Raw genomic sequence first — 14,214 nt, forward strand, 5'->3', positions numbered from 1 at the left:
TGAATACATCTACTTGTTATGCATTTGATGTACATGTCTACTTGTTATGCATTTGATGTACATGTCTACGGTCACTGGAATCCAGAGACAACTTTGCACCTTACCTTGCCATCTTCGTTATAGACAAAAATATTTCTAGTGCTGTTATCTTTTAAGTATGTGATTTGTAATCCATGTGGGTTTCCTATTTTTGACGGCTGGAAAGTCACATTCAAATGTTCAATCTTCATAACTGCTTTGGGTTCTTTTGCCTGGAAAACACATTCATGTTAAGTGAATAAACAATAAAAGACAGAAGCAAGGCTGCTGTATGCACTCACATGCCTTTAGACTTTGAGACCCTCCGGGTAAGTAGTGCGCTATATAAATGTCCATGATTGATTGATTGATTTTCGTTACAGGAAGATGAAAAAAGTTACTTTATCTTTCATGTAAAATAACAGCCCTTTTTACTCATACTACTGAACAGGAAATATATTTGCACAAAGATAATCCTATTTTTCAAAAACATTCTGCTAGTATCAGAATGATACAATTAACAGCTGGCAGTTCTCAACGTATATGTCACGTATTTTAAGAAACAAAAATCCAACAGTCTGCTTCATCTCATATTGTTTTTTTTGTTGTTGTGAAAACTAAATGCACAACCTACATATCTTTCAAGTTTCCCAGGGCCATCTGTTAGCACCTCATTCATCCCCGCTTTTTTTCTCTGCATACTGGGACATGTAGTCCTGTATAGACGGATTTAAAATCAGAACTACAAGAACCAGAATTCAAGGTTTCAAGGTTTTTTATTAACTGTACAATTAATTAAAATCTTTACAGTAAAAATAGAAAGTACAGAGAACAGTAATTCTAAAACTTCTTTGCTTGTTTAAAAAAAAAAAAAGGTGTAGACCTGTACTAGTTAAAAGAATGATATAATAAAAAGAAAGAAAAGAAAGAAAGAAAAAAAAATAAGGAAGAAGGGTACAGCTCCCCCAGTCTTGGCCCCATTTAATTGGCCTTTCCCAGCCTTGTGTGCATGGGAATAAGTCTTTACTTTCTTTCATAAGGGGGCGTACAAGAACCAGAATGCATGGGAAAATCCTGGACTTAATTAGCTGCTCTAAAATGGAAACGAGATAATGGAAAACTGTAATGATCCCATAAAACTGACCCTACATCATCTTCGAGACAATTGGCCAGACCAGGTCTCCTAGCCAACACAGTTTTGTAAGCTAAGATTAGCACAAAGGCATATATTCCCCAAAATGCAAGGCATAGTTGATGGCTCTAATGGATTCTTTGCTTTCTACAGAACAAAAACATTCCACAGAACATTGAGAGTGTGAAAAAGTCCACCCTTAGCAAAGACGCTGCTAAATGGGTTGAGACATAGCATGGGCCTGCCCTCAGCACTTGACCTGCACCTATTTTATTTGTTATGGAGTGTGGAAAAACATTATCAATCCTCCCACTATCTGGCGCTGTTTTTGAGGATTTCATGGGAACTGACAGTACACCGCCACCTCGTTCTCCACTGTCAGTCCACTGATAGTAGATACGAAAAGGGTTTTTAGGTTTAGCCAAGACCTTTTGATTTTACCAAAATTATATGAATAATATAGTTACTTATAGCAGCTTTCAACCAGCCCTCTTCATCTATTGGTCTGTTGTATCATTCACATTACAAACAGGATGGGGCAATGAGTAAGCCCTCTTCCCATTGGCTTCCTTCACTGAGAGCGAACACATTCTTATCTTTCGCAAGGAGCGCATCCGCACACAAAGTATTTGCTCTTACTGCCAGGGACTATTATGGCAATTAGTGCTTTTTGAAAAACAAAAATATTTTTGCTTTTTGACTTTTTTATTATATTGATAAGCACCCACTATCTCCCCCAACACCAAAGGATTTTAAAAATGACAAAAGATACCAGGCATTGGCAAGCTAATGTGTATGGTTTCATCAAATCCTTGTGTCTCCCTGGAGAGTGTAATTTGATGAGGCATGTGGAAAAGGAGGAAAGAGGCAAAGAAGTGTAGAAAGGTGGTGGTTTCATAAAAGATGACCTTGTCATGTTTACTGGCTAAAGGCCCCATAACAACCTGTGACAGCGCTGGACACCAAAAGTGTATTTTGACATGACTGAAGCGATATTCATAGATATCAGACAAAGTCAAAAGTAAAGATGGAGATTTGAAAGTTAAATATTACATTTATTTACACACTGGGGTAAATTCAGCTCTGTCAAAAAGGCTGTTTCAAAATCTTTTTTGTAATATACCATTTGACATAGAAAAATACAGCAATCACATATTGTTTCTTATTGCAAATAGGGTTCCATCCTGGTTCTGACATGCTATTGATAGTTCAGTTTCTTTTATCTTTGGTCAAAGTACGGAAATATTAGATTCCTTTCTTACTTGGTAGTTTAGTTTTAGTTAATTATGAGACATGCTCACACCTTAACCTGACTTCTAATTACCAAAATGCAGCTCATTCTTGGCCTTCCTTATGTTATATGTGTTTTTGTGTGGAATAGATCCTTGTGTCTCGACACTTAACTACACCAGTAGTATCAGGTCTAGTACTATAAGGGCTTACAAACTACAAGTGACTGCACAACTAACAGCCCCATCATCAACCAGCTGTCAGACACTGGATTATTAGTTGGTGTGAATGACGACTCACCACAGGTAATAATCACAGTCCTTGTCAGGGTACCCCTGCAAAGTCACTAAATTAACCTGTGCTCAACTCCCTGGTAGCTATAGAACAGAGCAGTCAGGCTTAACTTAGAGAAACGTGTAAAGTAGTTATGCAGTTCCCAAACAACAATCAAGTCAAAGCACCAAACAATAAAAATCTCAAACCAAAATAGAAAAGCAGGTTATATTGCAATAAATAAAATGGCAAAAAACAACTAAAATCCAATAAGGGGAACCAGAGATCTGAAAATTTTAATTTCTAGGTAAAAATAGCAGCAAAAATCACTAAGTGCCAATGCGGGACAACTGTCTCTGAAGACCAGGACCTAGGTGCGATTTGTGTTCAACCACATGGAGCACGTGTCAGATACACCAACCAGGTTCGACTTGGTTGGATGTTTTACCTTGGGGCTTTAAAATGGAAGTCTGAATTCTTCAGCATGGCAAGGCAGCTGGCTGTAGCTGAAGAGGACCTGGTTTGGTAGTTCAGGCTGGACTGTTCCCATGAGGCACAGGGTCAAGACTGATTAGCATATAGCTGGAGTGAACTGAGGTGGTGAAGTGAGCTAAAGAATGATGATGGTTTCAACTCAGATCTGTGACTGGGGGTGAGTGTCTGAAAAGTTTCAGTGCTCCGTCCATCATCTCCTTGTGTTTGCCAGATATTTTTAGCGCCTTCACCCGGTCAAGATTTCTTCTTTCACACTTCGTCTCAGAGCTCATAATCCTTCAGAGGGGCAGTACTGTGGGATGCTATCCAATCAGAGCTCCAAGTGGCCACATACCTTCTCTGCGAGGTCGCACTGAGCCAGATTTGCAACTGTGAAGAAGCGAGGTCACATTGCCCGCAGATTGGCTTGAAAGGTTTCTCCCAGTCTTCTGAAGGTCTGGATGTTGAAAATGTGTTTAAGTCCACATTTTCAGGGGTTGTTGGAGACGTCCTGCCAGACACAGCCAAGGGTTCCAGGAGCCAGGGAACAGTGTTTGGGGATTAGGACTCACTCCAGCAGAGGCCACCAGCAAGTTCCAGCTGAAGTCCAGTTAGAACTGGTCAGCTGTCAGTTTCAGGAAAAGGGCTCTAGCAGCATGTGTTCCTGGAGCTTATAGGAGATCAGCCTTCTGGTCCTTGGAGTCCACTTCTTTGTCATGGGTATAAGAGGGAGTAGGTCCAGTGCTTCAGGGGGTCCTCTCAATTTAAAGCCATCAGGTCCAGGCCTCTTCAGTTCTTCCTCATGTCCAACAGTGATCTAAGGAAGGTACTTGGGGATACAACACATATGCCTGGCACCAGCTAGTGGGTGGTGATGATTCCTGTCCACTCCCTTGTCAATTGAGTAAATGTTCCCAGGGGTAGCCCTAAGCACTTATGCAGCAGTCCTGTTGTCCCCCCTGCACCCTACATTCAAGATGAAGAAACCCTTCTCCTCTTCAGCAGAGCTTCCTCTGTTGCCACTCCAAACCAATTCTGGGGCAACTCTCCTCTTACAGGATTTGGTGCCATGATGACTGGGTGAACAAAGAAAGGGATTGTGCATGTCTCAGTTAACATTTGCCTGATAAATGGTAAGCCTCTTTGAACTAAATTAAGGTCCCTAGTCCAGATCAACTAGCCATCCTCCCAGAGGAACTGAAACACTCCCCTCCACAACCAGGCCTTGGTATCTGCTCAGGGTGCAGTTTTTCGACTTCATCAGGGCTGAAGGTTGAGGCTAATGCAAATTCGCTTTGAGAAGCTTCGGGCAAGGAAAATCTGATACTGTATAAGTTGCTATCCCTTAATATTGATTAAATATACAGCATCACCAATAAGTTGGGCTTTTATTAAATATTAAAATTGTCACATATATATATATATATATATATATATATATATATATATATATATATATATATATATATATATATATATAGCTGTTCCATAAGAAGAGATAGCCACATTAATATTTAATATTGCAGCCCAGTGTTTCTTAACAGGTTAGCCACCATTTCTACAGTAAGAATAGCTTTAAGGTGCTAATCACTGCAATAACCTCTTAACATAACATTTCTATACGTCCTACTTTAAATTACCTTGCTCCCTGCCTTGTGGGCTAAAAGCCCTACATAGGAGTGACTTATTAATTTTTTTTAAAAGGTTTACTTTCACAGGTCAATTTGCGGTTTTTACAATGCTAGTCAGAATATCGTGGTAGGCCTGAAGCTATGCTTACACTGCCACTGTAGTGGATGGCACAATAGGTGCTGCAGTTCACTAGTGCCATTTAACTTTCATGTACTTGGTACATTTTGTTCCATAAACTTGTAACTTATAGTCAAGCAAATATGCCAATTAGGAATAGGCCAATTCAGCCATATTTAAAGGGGGAGCTCGGGCACCTTGCCACAGTTATGTGGGGTAAAGTGCACAGGGTTCAAAATCCATGAAAACAGATAGGTTAAAAATCTGTTGCAAAAAATAATCATTTCTTACATTAGGCTTGTGGCGAATCGTTTCTGCTCTGTGATAGCGTGGCCAGCCACAAAGTAATGTATAGTAATGTAATATCATGTACTTACATTTATATAGTGCTTACTAAACGAGATGAAGAGTTGAAGAGCTTTATGTCAGGCAGCAAGCTGCTCTGGGACGCAAGGTTAATGGCTAGTTCAGTGATTTTGGTTATTGTTGGTTATTCGGATTAGTCCGTGCGCTCAAACAAATCATTCCATTCATTAACTTCAATTTCTTTGTAGTGGAATAAAGTAAAGGAAGTTAATTGTCAATATTATTGGGGAAAAAGGATATGTGAGGTAATGCAGATGTTTGGTGGGGTTATCAGATGCGCTAGAGGAGATTAGATGGTTATGGTTGCTTGGGTATAACTTTCCAAATGTATTTTGGGCAATTTGCAGAAATACATTAAGAGATTACATCAAACATGCATGTGACTTAGAGAAGGTTGTGGTCAGAGAGAAAAGGTATGCAGAGGATGGAAAGGAAAGAGGGAGCCATTTGAAAGGGAAAAAAAAGAGGTGACCATCAGACGTTTTATGACAGAGTTAAATCTGGCGAGGTAAGCCACACGCCTTGGGTGACAAACCCCACTATCCTTTCGTCTCTCCATCCCTAGCCCCTCATGCTAGCCCCTTCCCCCCTTTATACACTCTTCTCCAATTTCTCACTGTTATGTCCTACTGTGCTGTCTCTACGGCCTCTGGATGCAGGTGAGAGTATTGGTTATTGGAAATATTAATACAAATATTTGAATCATAACACTAAGCTTTTCATGCGGGCTTTTAGGAAAAACTGGACGTTTTCTGAGACAGCATGAAACTGGAGTCTGCATGCCGGTACATTTTGGCCAAGCAGGCCAGTAGGGATTAGAAGCCTTGTCTTCTGGTTTAATGGCAGGTGATAATGAGTTTCAATTTCTGCATTCTCTATAGTTCATACAGAGCACAGATTAAAGCTTGGTTTAGCTTGCTGCAGTCTTTAGGTAGGATCCCTACCATAACAAGTTCTCTGCGTCTGTCTGGCACTGGTTTCAGAGGAATAACCACAGTAATTTAAATCTTTCCTCAAACTCGCAAGGAGAATGGGCTATGGGTTGCTCAGCCCTCCCATCTCCTTCTGCTGGCCCACTACATTGGAAAGCCTCAAGCTTCCCATCACTTAGCTTGTCGCCTCGACCGCAGTAATGAGCACATCGGAAAGGGTGCCGGGAGCGCCCAGTAATCATGCACGGAGCTGAGAGGTAAAATGGGGCATGAGCCAAAAATTAACCATGGAGAACCTAGCCAGCAGTTATACTGAATTAAGGTGTCCGATCTGATGAGATCTGGTATGCTGTGAACATGGCAACTCAGTTTGGCACCCTTCGCAGAGAATAGCTCTCTTCATAAGCTTTTTCTTGTTCTGAGATTCTGGGGGGGTCATACGCTGAATTAAAATCTTGGTAAAATCCTTTGTGTTCTCTTTTTTTAGCAAGCTAATTCTCTCTCTATGCATGTTTTATAAGGACAAAAATTGCTCTAAAGTGTGAGACTAAATTCAAAGTAAAAGTGATCATTGAGCCTGGAGACTGTGACATGCCCACATGCAATAGGTGTGGTTTGAGGTATGGCGTGTACACGTCATGGAGATGACCCGGTGTGTACATATCATAGAGTTAGAGTCAACTTGCAATGTGCATCTGTGGGGGCTAGATGTGCTTGGTCCCCGGAGTACATTTTCAGGGCTGACTAAAATAAGAAAACGTACAGTAGATCATTGAAGTAAAGCTTTAGGTTGGGAGAAACCTATTCCGACAATTCCAGAAATCCCAATCAAACCTGCTTGTCTTAACTGCTGTAAGTTCTTACCCCTCTCCATTCATCTAACTTTGTGAACCAAGGAACACTGACCACATAAGCCAATCATTTGGGACTTATAAATTCTTTGTCTCCCACCTGAAAACAACACAATCTTACAGTGTACGTATAAGGCTGTTTACTACTCCTAGGACACAGCTACACACTATTATTAAGCAGAAATGTACTTAATTCATATGTTTTCAACTCTAATATAGTTTCATGCACCCACGGTTTTATTTTAACACCGTCCTCAAGGATAAACCTACCAAAAGGCAAAACCTCTATGTCAAGGGCAGTCCCTGGGTATTATTTGAGCATCAAGTGGTCCAGGGTCTGTCAGATCTAACATCTAGACACAGGGGACCTCTGTTCCTGTCCTTTTACTGGCTCATGGAAAAAAACTGTATGTGCCTGTCCGTCACTCAGTGGAGCTGCAATGCAACGTCACCGTACCTCCTTTTGTGGCAGAGGAAAAAGTGATATGTTGGATACTGTATTTAAGACTGGTTTCTCAGGATCTATGATGCTATTTCATTACAACATCATACCAAGTTACCCCCTTTGTGCATTTGACTCTACTAGGGTAGTGACAGTAAGTAGTAAAGGTGATGCTTACTTTCAAATTGACTTTGTGGAGTGTTTTATTCCTTATGGGCCAGGAGATTGGTACTAAAATACTTTTACATAAATATCTTGCTACCTGCTCATTTCCGTTACTGTTTGTCCAGTAAGAATTTCTATATTGCCCTAGAGGGCAGAATGTTCTAATTTGTAAAACAATAGCCTTACGGAGCCCAAGGGGGTTGAAATCCATTCGGGCTCTGTGAGGCCTTTGTTCCCAGAAACATCTGTGAACAAACATTGGAATGTTAATGCTCCGGGCTTCTACCAGGCATTAGAAGCCTGGAGCACTTCACTGTTTTCAATGGAGCTACCAACATTCCAATGTTCTAATATAATTGAATTGAAGACTGACTTTACAGCCGCAGTCAGTTAGTCCTTTTGTATGAGGGTGGACAGGGCACCAGGACAGAAAAGTTTATTTGTAATAGTTTAGTAGCTTATGTTGTATGTTTATCAGGTATAAAGTAGGAATGGAGATCAACCAAAAATAATGTGTTAGTGTTGTATGCTTGTATTTGATTTTTGCATTTGAGGAACCCTGTCATTGGCAATAAAGTGCTTACAACTGAATCATTCTGGATTAACTTGCCGAATGCTTACATCATTTTTGTTGAAATACTTCAGTGCTCCTTCCCGCTCTGATAAAATGAATTTTCTACTTAAAAACTGTCCATTGTCACGTCCTCGCTTCCAAAGGAGCCCTTCTCGATATCCTGCAAGAGAAGAAACTCCAATATTTAAAAAGAAACAGGAAAATTACAAAGTTACTCAGAATAGGATATGTTTCACAATAACATCAGAAGCGATACAGCTCTAACATGAAATGAATATTTTAAATTAAGCTTCTTCTGTGGAATCCAAAATTTCCTACACAAAGTAAAATAATTGTTTTCTTTTTAGAAAATGGAACAATTTCTAAATTATTTGACTGTCCAAATAATATATGTATAAACACACCTCTTCATAGAATACTAATTCACAATGCTAAAAATCCATGTTGGATCTTAGAAGTCAGCTACTCTGCAATCATGTTTTGACTGCGACTTTTCAATTGACTGCACAGCCCCCGCTGCCTTTTGATAGGATTGTGTTATACAAATAACACATGCATACATAGGGGCAGATTTATGTCAGACTTGCACCACGTTTACGCCGCCGTTGCGTCACGCAACGGCGTCGTAAACGTGGCGCATCCCTGCGACCCATTTACAACGTGATGCATCTAGGCAGATGCGTCACGTTGTAAAACCCTGCGCCACATGTGGGCGTTCCGGCGCAGGGTGGGCGTTCCGGGGCAGGTGCGCCTCGCAAAAGTGCCTGCGTTAAATCTACAAGATTTCACGCAGGCACTTTTAGGCCAATGCTGCGTCAAAACCCTGCGCCTGCTTGAAGCAGGCGTAAGGCTTGACGCAGCATTGGACAGATAGGGCCCCCAAGAGCATTGCGACGCAGCTCCAGCAATGCGCCGCCTTTACGGCACAGATGCATCACGCATCTGTGCCGTTTTGCCCCATAGTGCGCCGCATTGTAAATGCGGTGCACCATGGGTGGCGGAGCTGCGGCGCACAATAACTGGCGCATCCCTGGGGATGCGCCAGTTATTGTAAATCTGCCCCATAGTTCTTTGTCTTATGGTTAAAACAATTCCAGAGGCTCTATTTGTGGACTATTGCAAGTCCTTTTAGTGTGACCTACTACTGCCTCTCATATTCCGCATAAACCTCCTAGCAGGACAGCTGTCCCAGATTGCCATTCATTCTTCAAGAAGGGTATGATAAGGGTCACTGACACCTCATCTAGAACAGTTCTGAATACAGGGGCTGCTCCTTCGTAATGGCGGAGGAGCGTCACCCCACTGGTCAGTCAGCGAAAAATAAAACGATAGCAAAACAATATTATAAGTTTAGTTTCCTTTTACTGACTCAGTCATGAAATCTAGGGTGGGGCAGGGCCGGGCCATGGCAGGGAGGAGGAGAGTTGTGCACTGTAAGTGTGCATGTTAGTTTTGTCAGCCGCCTTAGTCTCCAACCCAGGTGTGCTGCCCTCCCTGAGCAAGCGTCATTCCAGCTTGCTCAGGCCAATCCAGGCGCTGCTCTCATGCTTAGTATAGCATAAAAGCAGTGTCTGGATTGGGTGAGGTGCCTGTGCTTTGTGCCCCAGTGACTGCCGGTTGAAGGAGAGGAGTTGGCCTAACGGCTAGGGCGGTCGACCTCGAATCTGGGGAACCAGGTTCAAGTCTCGGCAATGACGCTGAACGTTCTGTGATTCTGGGCAAATCACTTAATCTCCCGGAGCCTAACAAAAATGAATGTGTGTCCTCATGTAATGCAACTGGTGCTATGTAAAGTGCTCTGATACCCGATACCGGGTCAAGATTGCGCTCAAAAAAAGAAAAGAAGAGAAGCACCGAGGCGTCCGCCAGAGTTAGAGTCGGTTGCAGGGCAGGTAACATTTTAAATATTAATTGTTATTCCCCTAACCCCCCTTTCACCCACCCACCCCACCACTTTGGATTTGAGCAGCCCCTGCTGTTTGGATAGGGGAAATCGAATCAATGCCCATGGAGGAAGGAAGAGCTCGACAAGCTTCTTTATGGGGGCTGCCATGGCTCAGGCAGATATTAACTTTTCAATCATCATTGACATCAAACATCTAACTTCACCACTCATTTTTAATAAGCAACCAAGTAGAGCAAAGATTGATTTTTAAGTTTCTTTCCTAATCTGAGTTAATGTAATATGAATAATCGTAGCTGGAAAGGCTGCTTCCTTCTCAGGAGCAAGAAAGCATTTTTGAAATCTATTACTAGAAGGACGCAGCACCCCTGTCTCACTTCAACATCTTATGCAGCTAGGCATACCCGGGTCAAAAGCACATTTTACAGTTGACCTAACTAATGTCAGAAGCAGGTTTATTAAGAGAGGTTATTCTGTCAAGTGCATGTTGCAGGTTAGCATACAGCATATATAGCACCTGCTGATATAAAACACTGTGTGACCACTCAGAGAAGAACATACCTACAACTTTCATTTCAAATAAATCCACAAAATAAATCAATAGGTATAGGGCAAGTGGGTCTGCGTCTAAAGTAGGAGAATTGGGAACCTGTAATCATTTATTTTTTGAGCAGACAAACTGTATTTCAATCCATATTTTGGCAAAAGTACAAATATCAAAGGAAACACTACTAAGGGCCTGATTGCGCTGTGGTTAGGAAATCTTACTGACCGAATCGGTTTGAAAATGGTTTCCGACCCACTCGGATCGGGAGAGTCAGACCGACTGAGTACGATGCATCCGGATGCTTCAGATACGATTTGGTTGGACTCCCATTGACTTCAATGGTAGCCTATGTTCCTAATCAGGCCCTCGGTTGGGAAGACACGTTCTCGATCCGATTCGGAAGGAGCAAATGCAGTTAGGAGGCCTTCCTAACTGCATCGTAATCGGGCCCAAAGAGTATAAACTCTACAATGTTTTCCATTTTACAATTTTCTCAGATTCAGACTGATAGAGTTCCTCCATATTGGTGTGTTGAGTGAATTTTTAACTGCAACTAACAACTACCACCCCTTTTGTGAAATAAAGTATTGCTAATATTTTACTTTGATACATTTGTGAATTCTGCCTTCCAAATTTGGCAAATTAAACTGGCACTATATTTTTTCCTTTCTGAAACGTATCCATAACTAAGAAACTTCCTTAAAATAGGCTTCTTCTAGCATAATTTGGAAGGCATTATAAAGAAACAATTTTGAATATTGCAGCGTTTTTTTCCAAACGTCTTCTAGTGAGGCTTCTATTTACAGTCCTCAAATGTCATCCCTTGAAGGACAAAATGTGAGAACTTCAACAAAAGATCCATAGCTGCCAGACTATCTCTAAAGCTACATTATTTTCCCAACAAGTTAAATGTAACGGAGACAGAAATTCTGTAACCTCTTTAACATATGTTAGACTTTTTACTGTATAATATAAGTGTGGAGTTTTGTTATATATTCTTAAGATCTACATCTGAACTTTTCAAACACATTTGAGTACCAACACATATCACACCGCAAGACCCACTGAAACTTGATCTTCGAATAGGACTTTTCATGGTTGACTAATGCTCATAAGGGCACATTGGTTAATTAACAGCTATTAATTTCACCCACCGGTGGGCAACAGCAGTACTTGGACCAAAACGCTCTAAGCAAACAGTTCTAGTGTTATCTAGAAATGAGTGCCAAATCCCGATATTGTTTACGATGATACGAAAACAGTTATTTTTAGTTGCACAAAACAAATGCAAGTCCTTGGCAAGTTATTTTCCTAGTATTGTGTACAGAGGCACTGAAATTAAAGATTTACTTGAGGGAGTATTTAAATGTAGGGAAAAGTACTTGCCAGAGGTGAGTGCATTTAATATAACCTAACTATGGCCTTAAAACAAAAAGGAGCAATTCAAGCAAAAATAGACATCCTTCAGATGAGGTCTATAGAAATGTGAGGTTAAACTTCAGAGGACATGATGTGGAATCAAAGCTCTTTTGCTACCCACGCATCAAGAATTCTAGGAGCATAACATTAACTATGATGCTTCTTTGTCTTGTGGATCAGCACTGAAACTTATGCCTTCCATCTGAGCTGTGACTGGTTCTGCTCAACTTCCCCATGACTGGTGATCTGTCAGAAATTCCCCATAGAGCTGTTACTTTGTAAGGACTAATGCCCACATGCATCAAGCGATTTTGGAGTCGCAAACGGTGCGAATCGCAAAATTCGGCAATTTGCGATTCCAAAATAACTTTTTGGGATGCATTAAATAATTTTTCAAAAATCGCAATTTTTTGCGATTTCTAAAAATGCGATTGCATTTAAGGAATCGCATATTTGCGATTCCTTAAATGCAATGCATGAATGTTTAAAAAAATGCGAATTCGCAAATAGGAGGAGCAAATTAACACGAGGTTGACCCTCGTGTTAATTTGCGCAATCTTTCAAAAATGCTCAAAAAAGCATTTTTGAAAGTGTCATGTTACACACACATGTCCTTTGGACATGTGTGTGTGTGAAACTTGCACTTAAAAAAAACATTTCAAGGGTGCAGGGGGGGGGGTCCTTTGGACCCGCCTCAGCACCCTTGAAATGGATTAACAAATTGCGATTCGCAAAATGAAAATCTCAAAAAGTTAATGCCTTCCCATTGATTCCTATGGGCCTCTAGGCCCATAGGAATCAATGTAATGCCATTCCTTAATTGCGATTCGCAATTAAGGACTCGCAAATACAGAAAATTAAGAAATCTCAAAAACTTTTGAGATTTCTTGATGCATAGGAATTTGCGATTCCTAAATTGCGATTCCTTAATTTTCGCAATTTAGGAATCGCAAATTCCTACAATGATGCATGTGGGTGTAAGAGTCAGTCAGTCAAAGATACTTAATTGTGGAAAACTACAACAGTATTCCATCAATACAATTAATAACCAACATTCCTGAGCAAGTCATACTAATACAACCTATCATGTATTACAGTCTGAAGCCATTTCACATAATTTATTTATACACATTAATATACATGAAAAAAAATATTAAAAACTAGCAGAGATTTTAAAATTGATAAAACCCATGCTTAACGATCACAATTTTGAACTGGTATAAAACATCATAATTTAATAGCTTGTCTTCTAAGAAAGTAATTATCTAAGTGCCCACAGAATTACCTTCCCCATTTGCTTTTGGGGGAGTATGAATATTCTATACCCGCTACGCCATTCTGCAATGGCGTCTAGGAGGATTTTTCAGTCTCGCTGTGCTCCAGTGTTATAATCTGGTAAATATGTCCTCGTGAGCAGAAATCTAGGTCTCGGAGTATGAGAGGCACGTAGTCGGAATATCTGTTAGAGCAGTCTCTGAAACCTGTTCTGGGTTACCATGAAAATGCATTTTTTACTTTTCTTACCTGAGCAGATACTACTAGGATTCCCTGGACTGCCTGTTCTGAGAAGACACACCAAATGGGCATATAGTGAAAAATGTCACTGATATAATTCAGTGAAACCAATCTCAGTGATCCAGCAAACAGACTAATTCCGGAAAATAAGACTAAAGTATGCTTGGTTCCTCCTACTGAGAGTATGGTAATACACATTGTGTCCCGAAGCATCTCACTTCCACTACAAACAACTTCTGCTATTTGGAATCTCAAGAGGTAAGAGGAGGTAATCCTTATGTTATGTTAATGTAACTTATTGAGAGCACGAATACCTGGAGGTGTCTTGGCGCTAAAACTAAAGTAAGTCGAAAAGATCACGAACTAGTTCAGGAATAACTAGGTTTTAAGACTCTTTCTGAATGAGGCTAGTAAACTTGCAGACCTAATATGCTTAGGAAGCGTATTGCATAATTTGGCCATGCCATAACCAATGCTTCGGCCCCCCCCAACTAGAGATGCGAATCCTAGGAACCATCATTAGCCTAGTACCACTAGAACATAACTGTCTACCAGGATGATACCAAGATTCTGTTTTTTTTTTTAGGAACACCGGTCCCATATTATTCAAGGCTTTATAGGCTA

The 14,214-nt window shown here is 40.7% G+C and overlaps 1 protein-coding gene across 1 annotated transcript in view; it reads right to left on the reverse strand.

Annotated features, from left to right (window-relative positions):
- The window catches only part of ADAP1 (ArfGAP with dual PH domains 1), a 424,297-nt gene that overhangs the window by 56,255 nt on the left and 353,828 nt on the right, over positions 1-14,214 (reverse strand). The window contains exons 5-6 of the mRNA XM_078664923.1: positions 8,254-8,366; positions 105-251 (exon numbers count right to left, since the gene is read on the reverse strand). Of these exons, the coding sequence (XP_078521049.1) occupies positions 105-251; positions 8,254-8,366 (260 nt within the window). The remainder of the gene's footprint in view (positions 1-104; positions 252-8,253; positions 8,367-14,214) is intronic.

This window comes from Lissotriton helveticus, chromosome 10 (genome assembly GCF_964261635.1).
Source record: "Lissotriton helveticus chromosome 10, aLisHel1.1, whole genome shotgun sequence".
Lineage (NCBI taxonomy): Eukaryota > Metazoa > Chordata > Amphibia > Caudata > Salamandridae > Lissotriton > Lissotriton helveticus.